The 16,169-nt window shown below is 41.3% G+C and overlaps 1 protein-coding gene across 2 annotated transcripts in view; it reads left to right on the forward strand.

The window, feature by feature from the left end:
• RNGTT (RNA guanylyltransferase and 5'-phosphatase) overlaps positions 1-16,169 on the forward strand; it is a 337,387-nt gene that overhangs the window by 254,753 nt on the left and 66,465 nt on the right. For both annotated transcript variants that reach the window (XM_088470650.1, XM_088470640.1), the window contains one exon: positions 2,078-2,178. In XM_088470650.1, the coding sequence (XP_088326776.1) occupies positions 2,078-2,178 (101 nt within the window). The remainder of the gene's footprint in view (positions 1-2,077; positions 2,179-16,169) is intronic.

Consider the following 16,169-nt stretch of genomic DNA (forward strand, 5'->3'; position numbering starts at 1 on the left):
ATCAATTGAATATCACACACGCGATCTCCCGTCACTTTAGACGGAATATCCGGCGCAATAAAACAATTGAATTGCACCCCATGCTTTAAAATATTTCTGGAGCTTAATCTCTTATTCAACCGCCTCACACTAGGTTCCAGAGCCTCCCTCTAAGTGGGCCAGTACACTGCACAGTTGTGCATCAGAACAGATAGAGAAGGAGCCAATTTCCAGATAGTTGCAGTGCCTCCATACATTACGCAATGTATGGAGGCAAAATAAATTCACTCACTGAAGTTGGTTGAATGATGGTCAGGTAAACTGGACAGGTTTGAAAACCAAACTGAATGATCCAGACATTTTTACGTTTTCAGCAACCATTGTTCAGAACGTTAATCATAGACATTTAGTTGGCTGGTTTGTACACTTATTTGGCAATGTATGGCCAGCTAGACTTCCTTGGCCACATGGCAGCCAGATTCAGTCGATTTCAGCCAGGGGTTGGGTACAGGAGGCCGTCACTCCTGATCCCGGCAGTCAAAAACCTGACGCCGGCATCCCAACAGGGTTAGGATACCGACAGCTGTTGGTAGGTATCTTAACCCCCCTTCTACCCCTAACCCTCCCTCCCCGTACCCTAAGCCTAACCCTTCCCCTATCCTCACTACTTACCTTCAGGATGCTGGCACCGGGATTCTGACAGGTGTCGGGATTTCGACACCTGTATTCTAAGTGCCGGCATCCCATGTGCCAGGATATTGACCGCTTCCCTCAGCCAGAGTTGGAGAGGTAGCAACTCAGACACTCATAATGAACTGCAATAAGCCCCCACAGTACTCCTAAATATCTAATTTTCTACACTTGGCTCCCAATAGCAATTTCAAAACAGATCCTGGATGAGTTGCATTCATTCTCTTGTCACAGTATGCTTCACACTCTAGCTCTCAGAGGGGAGTCCATATTGAGCTAACAATCCCACAACTGTTATCATTTTTTTCCTCTTTCTTCCTGTTTCTTTCTTCAGTGCACCATCCTCTCTCTCCCCCTTTTTATCTCCTCCCAATTTATCTCTCTACTACCTCCTCTAATTCTCTATCTCCCTATGACACTTTTCCCACTTTACCCTCCCTTTTTCTGTTTCTATTTCTGTTTTCCTCTTTCTTTCTTTCTCTCACTACTCTTTCTCTTCACCATTTCTCTGTTTTACACCCAGACAGTTTCTTGCCCCATCAGATCTAATTGGATTGAACTTTGATTGGACACAATGGTTATGTCATTAGCTACATGCTATTACAGATGTTTCCACATACAGTACATTTATCCTCAAATTGCGTTGTTTGGTGTGCATCTTAGCTGTGCCAAGCCACTGTCACTAATGTGACACAAGTACAATGCAGGGGTACTCTGAATACTGACAGTGGCATTGCATGTAGGTTCTGTGTGCAATTTATTAATCTGGGTAAAAAGGCAGAAGACTGAGGACCAATATGACTTCCATGCATTGTTATGCTTAATCTCCCAACTTTTTACCAATTCCTTTGCAACAAAAATCCTAACACCTAATACACTATAAGTGAATTTGTATGCGACTGCGATGCAAATAAGATGCAAAATTCAGGCAAAGTACTTGGTACAGGAATCGCTACCCATGGCAAGACATCTAAGTCGTACCAGGCGTCGCACACCATATGGCGCAGAAAGGGTAGGGTTTATGAGGACAATTCTGTCCTGATTTGGTCAAAATCATCCTCATCTGTCATGTATGGCAAACTTTAGATGGTCAAATTGCATGAGCACTGGCGTTGGCTTGAGATGCCAAACCAGTCGTATCTGGGCCTGTTACTGCAGTTGGAAAATAAACACACACACGCTTTTTAATTGCAGGGTATTTAGTCTTTGTCCTCAGTGGTATATAACATGTATTTTCTTTTATTTATCCTGCTTCTTTGCAAGGACTTTAAAGTGAATGTGTTAAATAGTCTGTGAAAAGCTTTTGTTGTCCTTGTAATTCACATGGACACACAGTAGTCCAAGGTTAGATATACACTGAATGACACTGTATTTTTAATTGTATACTTTTTTATTATCATTATTATAGAAATACAAAGGTGGTCGCTGTGATGACATTTTGAAATGGAAGCCACCGAACATGAATTCAGTGGACTTTCGACTAAAAATAACAAAAGTTGGGGGAGAAGGGTAAGTTTAAAATTTTCGATTGCAACTTTGTGTTCCATTTAAGCTATAAAACACCAAGAACAAATTTGTGCCACTACTTCAACTTACAGTATACACAAGTTGAACATTTTCATCATAATATCTGTTGAGACAGATTTTGATACCATAGATACATTTTACATTTGTAAACCACCAAGGAACAAGCAGAATAGATATTGTTTGCATATTATACGCTGGATGGCCATTTCATAATGTACACTTGCATTTATCATTTAACGGTCAGTAACTAAATTATCTATAACTAAAGTCTGGGCCCCTTCTCCCTATCCCCTGACAAAAATTAAGATTTATTGTGTGCACACCAGTAGCAGTTGTGTGTGAAACCCACTCCTCACTGTGAGTGGGGGGCTGTGCTACCACATAATTTCTTCGTATTACTAAAATTATTTATGCAGCAAGTAAAAATGACTTTACACAAGTATCGAGGGAGGTTGGGATGCTTTTATAAATCTAACTATTTGCTATCTGTTCAGGGTTTTTCCAGAACCAGACATATAAGCTTAAGTTTCTGAACAGCCCTAGAAGAATAGACATGGATGGTTAACCATTATCAGTTACCTTGCACTAATAAAAGTTGCTTCCCTGTGACCTGCTATTACGTCCATCTTTAACTGTGCTGGAGACATTGTGTAACAGTGTAGCAGCACCAAAGGAGAGGTGCGATCTATCAAATGGAGCTGAAATGATTACAGTCGCTGGTTGAGTGGACTGGTACTAATTTAAGTTGTAGAATGTCGGGGGGGGAAATTGCCTTAAATTATAGTTTGCAACCTGGTTTTATTGCTAAGTGTCCAAATGCGTCTGATCGCGTTTATGCCCAGAAATTAAAAGGGCAATGATATTACTTGCAAAAGACTGCTAAAAGCATTGCTCTTTTAACTATTGACATAAACCATGCCATCAATTTTAGAATTTACAGACTTTTTGTTTCATTTTATACACAGTCACCAGTATAAAAAAGTTGTATATTTCAAATGTATTTTCTTGGAGCAATAAAACTAAAGCCAATCAGTACTATCCAACCGCAAAACTGATGCAGTACGCAGCACCGTTTTTTAATTTTTTTGTGGGACGGTGAGGTACAAATAGTAGATATACCTCTGGCGATGAAGGCTTTAAGGATCTTTACTTAAAAGTAATTGTGACATTTCTGTAAGTGCAAAATCTCTTGTCAGAAAATGTACTGTATGTTATGTAAGTTAACAACCCAAATGTCCACTACTTGTAATCTTTTTATTATAGTGGAAAAGTTGAATGGCTGTACTGGGTTATGTATCATAATAAGTATCTAATCAGAACTGCTTAGTTCTGTAAGGCCTGATGATGAGCCATCCTCACACACGTCATAGTAAATAATCAGTTTGCATAGCTAGTAATTAAACTACCTTTAAATGAAATCACTTTTCCTGTGTTTCCATGTATTCCCATATATTCTCTGTGTTTGTTGAATGCTCTAAGGTCTTTCAAAATATATACAGAGGTGTCCTCATACACTATTGCTGCAATCACACCAAACAATCCCCCTCGGCATGTCAGGTCCTGTGTCCAAAATGCGATGCGACCAAGATGCACCAAGATTAATTTCATAAGAGAAACTTGTATAACTATGTGACTGAGTCTGTAAACAAAGCTGCATCTGCAGTGTACTTAAGACACAAATTTAAAGAAAAAGCCCAGTGTTCTCCCCAGGCTGTTTTCTGCGGGCGCATCGCCCGGCACTTTTCCCCGCCGACCCCAGCTGTGGAACGCTGGCCTCTGAAGTGACCGGAGGCGAAAGAAGCCTCCGATCGCTTCAGAGGCCAGCGTTCCCAGTGATGCACTGCGCGGGTGACGTTATGACATCACCCGCAACGTAAGGAACCTGCCCCGCGTGCCAGCTGGATCTAGTTAGATCTAGTTAGTCAGCGCGAGGCAGCGGCCAGCAAATAAAGGTAAGTGCTGGGCTGGGGCCAGGACCAGTCTGGGGGCACTATTTAAGTCTGGGGGCACTGCATAAGGGACACTATCAAACCTGGGGACACTGCATAAGGGGCCAGCCTGGGGGCACTGCATCAGGGGCCAGTCTGGGGGCACTATACTACATAAGGGACCAGTGTGGGGGCACTACATAGGGGCTCTATTTCAGCCAAGGGGCAATGCATAAGGGCAAAGTTAAACTACAGGGGGCAATGCATAAAGGGGAAAACTACAGGGGGCACTGTATAATGGGCACTTTTGACTGAGAGCCAGTGGGGAAGCAGCCTGAGACCTGTCGAGCTGGATTGATAAGGGAGATACCCCTTTTCCCGGCGCGTGCATAATTGCGAAGGCCCACCTCGGCTACTTTTGGATGCCACCCGGCTGGAAAAAATTTATGGGGAGAACACTGAAGTCGATATGCTACAAAAATTTAGCTTCCGAAAATGCATTTGTCGCAATGCAGTGTGACTAGGATACAGCAGGAGACTGTGCTGATTAATTTGATATGCAACACTTGTATATCTGTGCGGAGTAGAGTCTCTGAATCTGTATACGAAGTGCTACAATTTAGTGCCCTCAGCTTTTTTCATTCCATGTTCCGTTGTGGTTCATATACAAACTGAGGTGCACACAGATATACAAGTATCGCATATCAAATTAATCCGCACAGTCGGCTGGTGCGTCCTCGCATCGCATTGACGCATTTTTGGCAAAAAAAGGCGTCTAACGCTAGCAGTGTAGTTCGGGACTTGGCAACTCCCTCACGCCAGACAAATCGCGCTATGTGGCTGTATTGAGGCTAGTTGTATGAGGACACATCTGTATCTGTGTACAGTACTATCTACATAACATACCTGACCCCTATAAACCAATAGTTTGTAGCTTCCTCTTTCCAGTTCACTTCACTATTTAGTTTGTGTTATCCTTTTATAAAATATTGTGAAATATGACATGTTGTAAGACCACAATTCTTTGTGGGCGGTTCGGGGGGCGATGACGAGATTTTCACTGATACGCATCATCATAGCCCCGCCCCCTACTTTGTACTGCCGGTAATATATAAAACGGGGGTGGGGCCGTGATGACGCGGACACGCCCCCGTTCAGCCACCCCCACCCTCTCTGCTGCACCGACCGAGGGGGCTGCCAGAGAGTTGGTAAGTATGAGATGCAGTGATTCAAACTGCTTGGCCCTGGGAGGAGATCGACCATGGTGCCCTGCTTAGCTATGCTCCGGATACATTTATAGCATATACAGTCAGGTGCATAAATATTGGGACATTGACAGAATTTTCATATTTTGGCCTCTATTCACCACCACAATGGCTTTGAAATGAAACAAACAAGATGTGCTTTAACTGCAGACTTTCAGATTTAATTTGAGGGTAATTACATCCAAATCAGGTGAACGGTGTAGGAATTACAACGGTTTCTATATGTGCCTCCCACTTTTTAAGGGGCCAAAAGTAATGGGACAAACTAAACAATCCTAAATCTAACTTTCACTTTTTAATACTTTGTTGCAAATCCTTTGCAGGTATGAGTGGGGACTCACGATTTGAGCATATTTTACACGTTCTGTCGTTCCGATGTGTCTGAATCGGCCAGATCGGGTATAATATCGCCAAGTGTGTAGGCACCTTAAATGAAGATCTAGTCTCCGTTTTGTTATGCCATATTACAATACAACCCTGCCCAAATATTTAGTATTCTGTACAGGAACAACAATCTTATCCAATGCATGTTTTATTTTAATGTTTTTGATCCAGTGTATTATTAGTATTGCTTTACTTGGTGTGCTCTGTGAGTAAGATGAAGTCGCTAATACATTTTTCTATGATATACAACTCATAGTATGGTTTTATCTCTGGGCGGGTAACCTCTACTGAAGGAGCTATTCACTCTACACTAAAAGTAATGCGCATAAACCTTCTCTGCTTTCATGCTTTAGACTTTTTTTAGATTTATTTTCAGATAAAACAAATACATTCTGGGAGTGCAGTGAAGTATGACCGTAGATAAGAGAGAAAATATGTTTTCAAGTACAAATTATTTCAAGCAATCAATATAGCTAGAAGAGACTACTTCATTCCATTACACTGATTTCTATAAAGAAAAAGTATTAAATGCAGAGGCCTCTAATGGGTTGTGAGCCATCTAAAATAAAATGTAATCTCTAGAAAAGGGATATGAAGGTATTTTAGCTTGATGCTATGCACATTTTACTGTACTGCATTATTTACAACAGTAATAAGTTTGCAAAAGATTGTTTGGAAATCTGAACTATTTGTTTGCTGTAAATTGCCTAGTGCCAGATTAAGGTCCACATATGTCTGGAGCTGAAATTTATGAAGGGCATATTGTATGCCTCCACAGGGGTTGTGACCAGCACTGGTGGTGTGACTAGTATTGTGGGAGGGTGTACAAATGAACAAAGGGAACATCCCTTGTTAACCATAGCCACAGTGGTGTATTTATAATGGGTGCAAGATGTGCGGTGCACACCCTGTCCCTGGATCCGGGGGGGGGGGGCCCAGCACCGCACACTCTGCACCCATATGTTTTAATTACCTAAAATTGCATGCAGCGTATCATTTTAATCAGCAGAAGCTGCTTGTGCTACCTAGTCGCGTCGCTGTGCGAATAAGATGCATTTGAAGTTAAAAAGACGCTCGGCGCTACCGAGTCACGCTAAGCTCCCGCGTTGTTTGGCGCGACTTGTAGCACACGGAGGATAGATGTATGTGAGCACATCTGTATCATGCTGGCCTGTGTTAGCACTAATTATGTAACACTACTATTGCTACTCATCTTGAATATGTATGGAAGTCATAGTCAGTTAGTTGCGGCACCTAAACACGGCCTAATTGATTTGCCAGATCTATTCAATTACAGCCCGTGATAAAACTGCAGGTTACATATCGGGTCTGATTCAGCTTCGGATGGAATTGCAAAGCTGCTCGCAAGCAGCTTTGCAATTCTGTCAGTGCGGATATGGTAATGCACAGGAGGCATCACGCCTCCTGCTGCCTTATCCGAGCTGCGGAACATCGACCGGCTGCGGAGACCCATGGGGTCACGCATCTGGCTGCTGCAGATGAGAGGAAGAACCCAGGAAATCTCCGTTAGCCGGCGGAGATCCTGGCTTCTTCACTCCTCCCCAAACCCCCCCCCCCCCCCTTCAACAGCGGCTTCACGCCTCCATTTCGGGAAACAGAGGCCATCGCCGCCCCCTCCCCGTCCACAAACGGCAGCAGACTATCAACTACTGACAGTCTGCTGCCAGTCTCCGTGCGGGATCGCAGACCCGTTCTGCACTTGCAGAGAACGGGTCAGGCACCTGCGTAGATTCCTGGAATCTGTGTTCAGCAGTGCACTATTTTGAGTTTTCATTCACTACATAATATATTTCGCTATTTTATTTTAAAGGATTTAATAAAAGGTATGTTTTCTAAATTATATGGTTACTAGTGGCTATGGTGTCCGTTACGATTAATCCGTGAGTGCCCCATTAAAGGAATACTTTGCTTTGCTTATTTATTGTGACTTATCATATTCCTGGATGCACCTCCTTTCAAATATATCATAGTATTTATGGATTATTAATTACATGAAATGGGAAGGATAAACTTATGAATAGTGGTCTGTGCGGATATTTTTTCTATTTCTTTATGCTCTGCTGGTTCTCCAAGCAGTTGGACAGGTAAGGGCATTGATGAACATCCTGACCTGAGGAGGAAGACCGAGCCACCTTCACGGAACTCAGCTGAGTCGTTGAGGTGCTCACTGACTCTATGGGCAGGGTGTCTGTCCCTTTGGGTGTAGTGGGGCGTCACCTAGTTGATGTCACGCGGCACAGAGTAGGTGCTTTGACCCTATGCTGTGCATTGAAGGATTGTGAACCCTTTCACCGCCATTTGTATTATGCCAGGAAATCTCTGACCCCTTGCTCGGCCTGGTGTAGGGGAGGGGTTAAATGGGTGGGGCCTTGGACAGCCGATGAGAGACTGTGTAAGGTTAAAAAAAAAATTCTTGTCTCCAGTGGATCCTGTGGGCTGCAGCTCCGCCTGCCCCATTGTTAATCTGGCCTGAACAGCCATGTCATGTACGACTTTGTTGGCACAGAACGTCTTTTTCGCCTGAAAATGCATCTAGGATACAATGCGACTAAGACGTATCAAGAGACTGCAATGATTAATTTCATATGTGACACTTGTATATCTGTGTGCCACTGAGGCCCTGATTCAGAGCCGGACGCTCTGACAGAGCGCTCGCTCTGAATCAGGGCCGTCCCTGATCCTTTTTGGAGCGGCCTCCTGGCCGCTCGCATAGCTGTGGGTGACCACCCACAGCTATAGCGAGCGGCCAAAATGATGGTCGCGATGGTCAAGACCATAGTGACAATCGGGCTTGCGACGAGACCCTGCGGTAGGGTCTCGCTGCCGCAAGCCCTGGAGTGCTTTTGGTTCTATCAGAGCCAAAAGCACTCCCACTGACATCACTAGTGATGTCAGTGGGGCCAGACCCAGACGGTAGGCGTTCCCATGGGAATGCCTCCGTCTGGGCAGCCACGCCCCCAGCACGCCCACCAAAGGGGGCGTGCTGTCAATCACCATCGACAGCACGCCCCCTTTGGTGCGAGACCTTTAACGACGGCTTGACCATCGTTATTCGGGTCTCACGCATGTGCACGACGGAGCCGCCTCCGTCATGTGCATGCGCACTTGGGCACCATCGACCCGCTTGCGAGCGCTCAGCGCTCGCCAGCGGGTCAGAATCAGACCCTGAGTCTGTACATAGAGCATAACAAAACTTGGCATGGAAAAGAGCCGCGGCTGCTGCATTGTGGCGTTGTCTAGTGTAACTGCAGCAGTAGTGTATGAGGACACGTTTGTGTATCTCTCTGTAAAACAGATTATGCTCGAGTAATGGTCTAATTATTGTCAGGTGTGTCAATAGTGTGTCTTGTATACCATTTACTATATTGCAGAATCTGTGTTCAATAATGGACGCAACAAGAAAATTAGGGAAGAGCCAAGCACCAATACAACACAGCTATATTTCTTATATTTGTGTGTGAGTGGTTTGTGCTTGTAACTGCCTTTATTTTCTTCCATGTTTCTTGTCTGTATATCTGTGTTTTGTGTTAAGATGGAGAGCACATGAGGAGCATAGGGACAGAGAGGAGGAAGAGCAGGCTAGAGGAGGAGGGTGGAGAGTCCGCCTGCCTCTGACACTTGTCAGAATCCTGGCGCCAGTATCCCGACCACCGGAATCCTGAAGCTAAAGTTAAGTAGCAGCTTTAGGGGGAGGGTTAGGCACTAAGGGGAAGGGTTAGGTTGCTGGGAGGGGGAGGTTAGGTTTAGGCACTTGGGGGGGGTGGGGGGGTTAGGTTTAGGGTGCAGGGAGGGGGGGCTAGTTTCAGGCCTTAGGGGGGAGGTTAATGCAGGGAGAGGCGTCAGGATTTTGACCACTGGGATCCGGAGCGCAGGCATCCCGTAACATCCCAATTCATGGACTGCTTTCTGTTGTGGTATTACACTGGGAGTCCGGCTCACATTGATACACTGCACTGGTAAATATATGTAAACAGTACCATGCCATTTCTGTATTATTGTGAAGTGATGTTATACAATTTACTGTATCAAATAGTTAGAAAAGCAGCTTTTTCTCATGGATTCTGCTGTCTCTCGGCTAGATTTGTACAATGCAAAAACATGACTGGTAGGTTTCACATTCGTTTTATAGCAGTGGTTCATATTAGAATGTAATATGAATGCCTTTAGCTGATCTACATTTATTCCAATTCTTCCTGTTGGTTTATATCTAACCTAGTTAATGATCTCAGTGTGGATATCACTTGCATATAGAGATAAAGCGGAATAATGAAGATCTGACCTAACTCTGTGCAATTGCAGTTTCAATGATGAAAGAGAATATGTGCATTTGCTATGCATCTAATGCAGAATAGAATTGCAGAATTATTGAGATTACATACTTCTTTTTTAACTCTTGTATCTAGAGTGAGGGGAAAAATGCATGCAGCAGTCTAAATAAGCATGTGTTTGTTCTCTGTACCCTTTAGTCGTTATGTTAGTAATCATTATCCACTTTTTGGAATTGATGAACCATAGTTCTACAACAAACACTCTCCTTTTATTGTCTGTTTATTTATGTTATTTACTGTGATTGAGTAATGTGCTTACAAGCAATAACGTCACAATGATGTCAGTTCAGACATTCGTTTCTTGGTGTGTTTTTTAAATGCCTTTTGAAACTACTACGAATTTAAACCTGCTTGTGTGTCATTGTAAATTAGCTTGACAAACTGTGTAAATCTCAGCACTACGTCCATCTCCGAATCAGGCCCTGAGTGTAATGCATGTAGAGTTATTCCAGCACCCGGCACGTCACAACCCGTGCTCTTTCCTGCCTGGGGTGTCGCTTTCTGCTCTGTTGCTTCTATGAAACCTTATTATTCCAACATAGAAAAATATTGTGCCTCCATCGCAGCATAGTTTATCTGTGTTCAAATTTGGAGTCTTCGCGTAAACTTACTTTTAACTCTAAATGGCTATCTTAAAGGTGATTTATCTGATTTGTGAATAATACCAAATTAGTGCATCTTATTTTGACCAATATTTATAGCATTATGCACATTTCTTCATATTTTGGGACATTTTGCCATTAAGGTTAATCAGGTTAAAATATGCTAAATTTAATTTTACAGTTTGCAAGTGGCAACAAATGTGTTTGATATTCAATAGAAATACAGGTACATCCTTTGCTAAATTCAGCTGATAGGCTCCACAGGTAATACAAAGTAATGGAAAGAAATTATTAGTGGTCTACTGTACACTGTTCTACATCATAGTTTAATATAAATGTTAGCACTGTGAGCACATCTGTTACCGCCGTAGAATATGCTTTTAGCTGGTTGTCTTGGTAACTACACGGGTCTTGGTAGAATAAAAATATAAGATACATTATAGGTGCTATTAAGAATATTAATTTCTGATATCTTTTTTATTGTTTGGAAGAAGTGCCATGTGCCTGTGTATTCTTTTTCTTTCTTTTTGTATTTATTCAGCTTTAATAAAGTTATTCCAACTTTTGCTGCTGGTGTTTTGCATGCTATTTAGTGTTTAAAGAACTGTAGTTGGAGTTATTGCATCTACTTATAAAATCAATTAAATGCATGCAAATGAAGAAAAAGGAACTAAACAAAACAATGTTTTGTTGCACCTGTTGCTGGCGTTCCATGTATAACTGGAAATTACTACTGCTGTCTTGTTTTATGTATGTGCTCTATCACCTTCGTTAAAGACTATTTCCATTCTATCTTGTCTGTGCCCCAAGCACACCATAAAGATATTGTATTGTTAAAGAGAATGTTTTCGCTCCTGAACTTAGAAAGCTATTTGCTTTCCTGCTTTGGGCTGTTAGAAAATAACCATTAAGAAGTTGTAAATGGTTCTTGTCAATTGTATGGGGACAAAATAGATTTTAAGAGAAACTGAAGGCAATAAATAAAAATGCAGAAGTTTAAACTCGTGCCATTTGGAATATTAAGCTTATAGTATTAGTATGCTTTTGTCTAATACCCATCAGATCAATCAGCGTAACCTTTGCTAATGATCTCTACTTCAAAAGTTCACATCCACCCATCCATCCGTATGCCAAACGTTTAGCAGAACTCAGCTTCCAAACATTTCTTAATAAATAAATTAAACTAAAATGATGTCCAAACCTTTTGTACTGTACATGCTGCATTGTTGTTTTTTATTTGGCAAATTCAGCAAATAGAAAGTGTGCATTAAATAATAAAACTTGTATTCCACCGTGACTTTACTGAGCCTCTTTACAGTTAATACTAACTACTTGCAAAATGATCTGGAGAGATCAATAGTTTCTTGTCCCATATTGATCAGGACATCCTCCCTATGCCAGCCTTTTAAATTTACACCTCTGACATAGTGACAAGGGCATAGTCCAATATTTTCTGTATTCAGTCTCAGAGATATTGCACTTGTAAATAATGTTTATAGTTCCAGCAATTGTTTGAAAGTGTCTGGGGAAATAATGTGAATCTACCTTTAATACTGTATGAAGCAGTGACATGTGGTGAGGTCAATGGCTGGGGAGGCACACATGTATAAAAACACAGTTTCTATATCAAAACTCTGGAGCATGGCAGGTAGTAGGATAGAGGAGGGAGTATGACATGTATGTAGTACTTGTAGGTATGAAACTGTGATGGTAAGCATCAAGATCAGTGTGTGTATGAGAAAAGGGGGTGTGTCTTTAAGACGCGTCCTTTTTTAATCACTCTTGAGGGCTTGCCAGTCACCTAAGGACATGCCGGGCTGCCCCCAAGTTCTCCTGCCTCTAATCACTGGTGGTGATCGCTTCACTGCTATTTTTTCCACCGGCGGGACACTGCAGCCCATAGGTAGGGACTGCACCCGGCAGGTTGTCTTAGCGTAGCCTAGCGAGAATGCTGCAAGCCTTCAGAGAAGTTGCCCATTGCAACCAATCAGCTATTACTTATCATTTGATATAATGTACTTGATAAATACTAGATAGAAGCTGATTGGTTGCTATGGGCAACTTCCCCACTGTGTAGGACGATTTATACATATCACCCAAGATTCCAGTTTTGCTTCTGTCAGTTGAAGCTGCTGCAGTTCTGATCCATTGAAAAAAATAGAAGCCTGTTAAGTGTATCGAATACCTGGATTGTTCTCAACCAGAGTATGGTAAAGGCCGCCATCAAAGTTGAGACTGCCGGCTAGAGATGGAGTTCAGTATGGTTACGTAAATAGTGACCACTGTGCTCACGAATAAATATGAAAAGCCTGTCCATTTATCATTTGTGATAAATTTCACAACTATTTGAACAATGCACAACAGCGTGTCAGTCCTGTGAGTGTTGAACAGGCCTTCATGCTTAACCTTGTCTTTTGCCAGTGAGGTACAAATATGTCCTCAAACATCATTGCTGAAGTCTCGCCAAACAGACCCTTTTGGCGTGCCACTTCCTGTGCTACTCTGCTGGCGTCTGACATATTTTTGCGTGTTTTGGCGAATGTGTCTTGGTCGCAATGCGATGCAACTAGGACACACTATGACACTGTGCTAATTAACTTGCTATGTGTGGCACATTAAGGCTAGATGTATGAGGACACATCTGTACAGTAGTGCACAAGAGTTATTGCGGCATTCTGTGGCATGTTTTAAATGCTTTATTTAACATATTTGGGGCTAGTGAGCATAGTTTAAATGTAACCCTTTTTTTCTTTCGAATTGAGAGAAATAAGTATTAATCACAATTTTATTAAATCAAAACTGATTTTGAGTAGAAAAAGTGCTGGTTTTTAAAACTGGTCTGACTAGATATTTTATATTTTTTAACAGATTTTTCTATTTATGTATTTCACTATATTTAATGTGAAAGTGATATTAGTAGTGGTCCTGAGTATTTATCTAAAACACAAGTTATTTTGCTTAAATTTCAACATGTTTGTCTATACTGTGATGGGCCTATTTATTAATATTCACATAAAAGCACCAAAAGGTTACATTCCTCATTGCCCGTATATTGCGGTGATTTGGAATGCCTTGACCTACTGTAGCAATGTATCATTCTGCAGATGATGGGTCATGCTCTCTGAATAGAGCCAGTCCTAGCAAAGTCTAAAAGTGATCACCAACATCTGGGTTCAAAAACATTTGTGAAATTGTAGGCTACCATGGCTGATGCCCTCTAAGAGTAGAGTGAGTTAGTGGTGTCATGCTTGGTAAATGGCGTTTTTCTACAGTCCCTAAAAAAGCTATGGGGACTGCTTTTTATCATAACGGGGAATGCACCAGTTATCTAAGATGTCTGCTACAGTACTGTCTTCCCTTGGTAAAAGGCCTAGTACTAAAAATAATGAGACAACCGTCCGAAACAGTCATTTTTTTAGTTTCATAAATAGGTGCCTAAGTATTCCAACTGTGCTACAAGCTTGATTCAGTCTCTGTCAAGGGCAATTATGTAGCTGTGGATCATAGTAAGAGGCCTTTCATAATTCTGCATTTCATTTAATAAGAAATTTTATTTTTATTTAGACAACCTGCTATAATGCACATAAAATATATATGGTATAATCGTATTGGCCAGTAAGCAAACCCCGCTGAAGATTAAGAAATGCTCTGTCTGTAAATTTAAGCTCAAAAAACCCAAAGAAGTAGCCCATCTAACACAGAGAATTCATTAGATTGTCTAAAATCATAATAATGATTAAAATGTTTTTGAAAAGACCTTATGTACTATGAAATCTCTCCATTTGTATCTCTCTGAGTTATGCTTAGGACAGAATTCAGTTAGCCCCGTTAGGTTGCCTTGTAGTACCTTAATATTGTCTGTAAATATCTACTTTTGTACAATATGCTTGCTTACTGTACTTATTGTACTGTAAGTCTTATAAATATATTTTACAGACATCTTTCCAGGCAAAGGAATATATTCATCATAGGACGATAAGTTTTATGGCCGGCAAAAATGTGTATTTTAATCGATGATAGGTCTTTACCCTATACACCAAGGGGTCATGGCACCAGGTTTTACTGGAGATACACTTCACCTTGCAAAGCATGGTGAAGCCTATTTCTGTTTAATAATAACCATAGAAAATGAAAGTATAAAATGCTTTAATTCTGTAAATAAAGCATTTATTTTCATTGGTAAATATTTTTAAAATACTTTTCTGTTTACAGATTTAATTATTTAAACCAGGTGGAGCTGATTCTGGGTTTTCAGTTCCACTGAGCATGTATCATCCATGCAGTGCAGTATCAATCACTCGGCTGCACTGATATTGTATTTATGAATTTGTTAATAGCCATGTTAGACATTAATAACATATCAGCATTATTGCTGCACATTAATAATGAACGCCATATACTAGGTACATACTACAGTATTGGTCCCCCTGACCCTTTTTACAATTCTGATACTAATACCCAAATAAGAATCCTTAAGATTTTGGGAGATAGAAACATTTTACTAATGGGTTGAAATCAAACCACTGTGCTGAACCCCTTGGACCCCTCCCCATGACTAATTGGGCATTGGAAGTTTCCAATTAGCTGAATTAGTCCAATAATTACATGTCATTTTCATTCGTTTAGGCACCCCAAATTTAATTGCAATAATTTTTAGTTGAAAATTAATTTATCATTTATTTTATTTCAATTTCACAAGCTGCCCTCAAAGTACCCCAAAATCACACATTTTATACTTTTGTATGCATTTTTCATTTCATTAGTTTGAGATTAAACTAAAAAAGTTAGTTTTTTATCTTTTTCTTGCATTTAAAAAAAACAAAAAGCACAAAAAACCAACAGTACCTTCCTAATGCCCCCACACAGCCTTTTATATGATCCTGCTAACGAAATTATCCATTTTGGGGGGTCCAGAATGGTCTCCCCACATTTCGCTACGAGTAGTGCGAATAGGCATTTTTAATTGGATTGGAGAATTCTCGGGAGCACGCTTCGCTGCAAAGTCTGCGAGTTTCAAGAAACAGACTCGTTACTCACACCTAATAGGATTGACCCCTAAACATCCTTTATGCTATATGAACATCATTTTCTCCTACTGTTCATAAACCTACTTTTTGTTTAAATACATGGTTGTGTTACAGTAAACATTGAGAATATTGCTCATGAAGTTGAATATATTTACAAAACAATTGTAAAAAAATATATATACTAGAACAGTGCTACTTGATGCATACTTGCCTACTTTTGGAAATGACTTTGAGGGAGATTGTAGATGGCTGCAGAATGCAATGCGCCGTTGTGGGGGCGTGGTCTGCTCCACCCAAAGGGCGTGTCTAACTCCACCTATGGGCGTATATATTCCTATAAGCTGACGCCCTAGCTCCCCCACTGACATTAATACATCTCTACCCTGCCATATTGACAGTAATAGATTCCCCCCCAGAC

The sequence above is a fragment of the Taudactylus pleione genome, unplaced genomic scaffold, assembly GCF_031769625.1.
Source record: "Taudactylus pleione unplaced genomic scaffold, aTauple2 ptg000015l, whole genome shotgun sequence".
Lineage (NCBI taxonomy): Eukaryota > Metazoa > Chordata > Amphibia > Anura > Myobatrachidae > Taudactylus > Taudactylus pleione.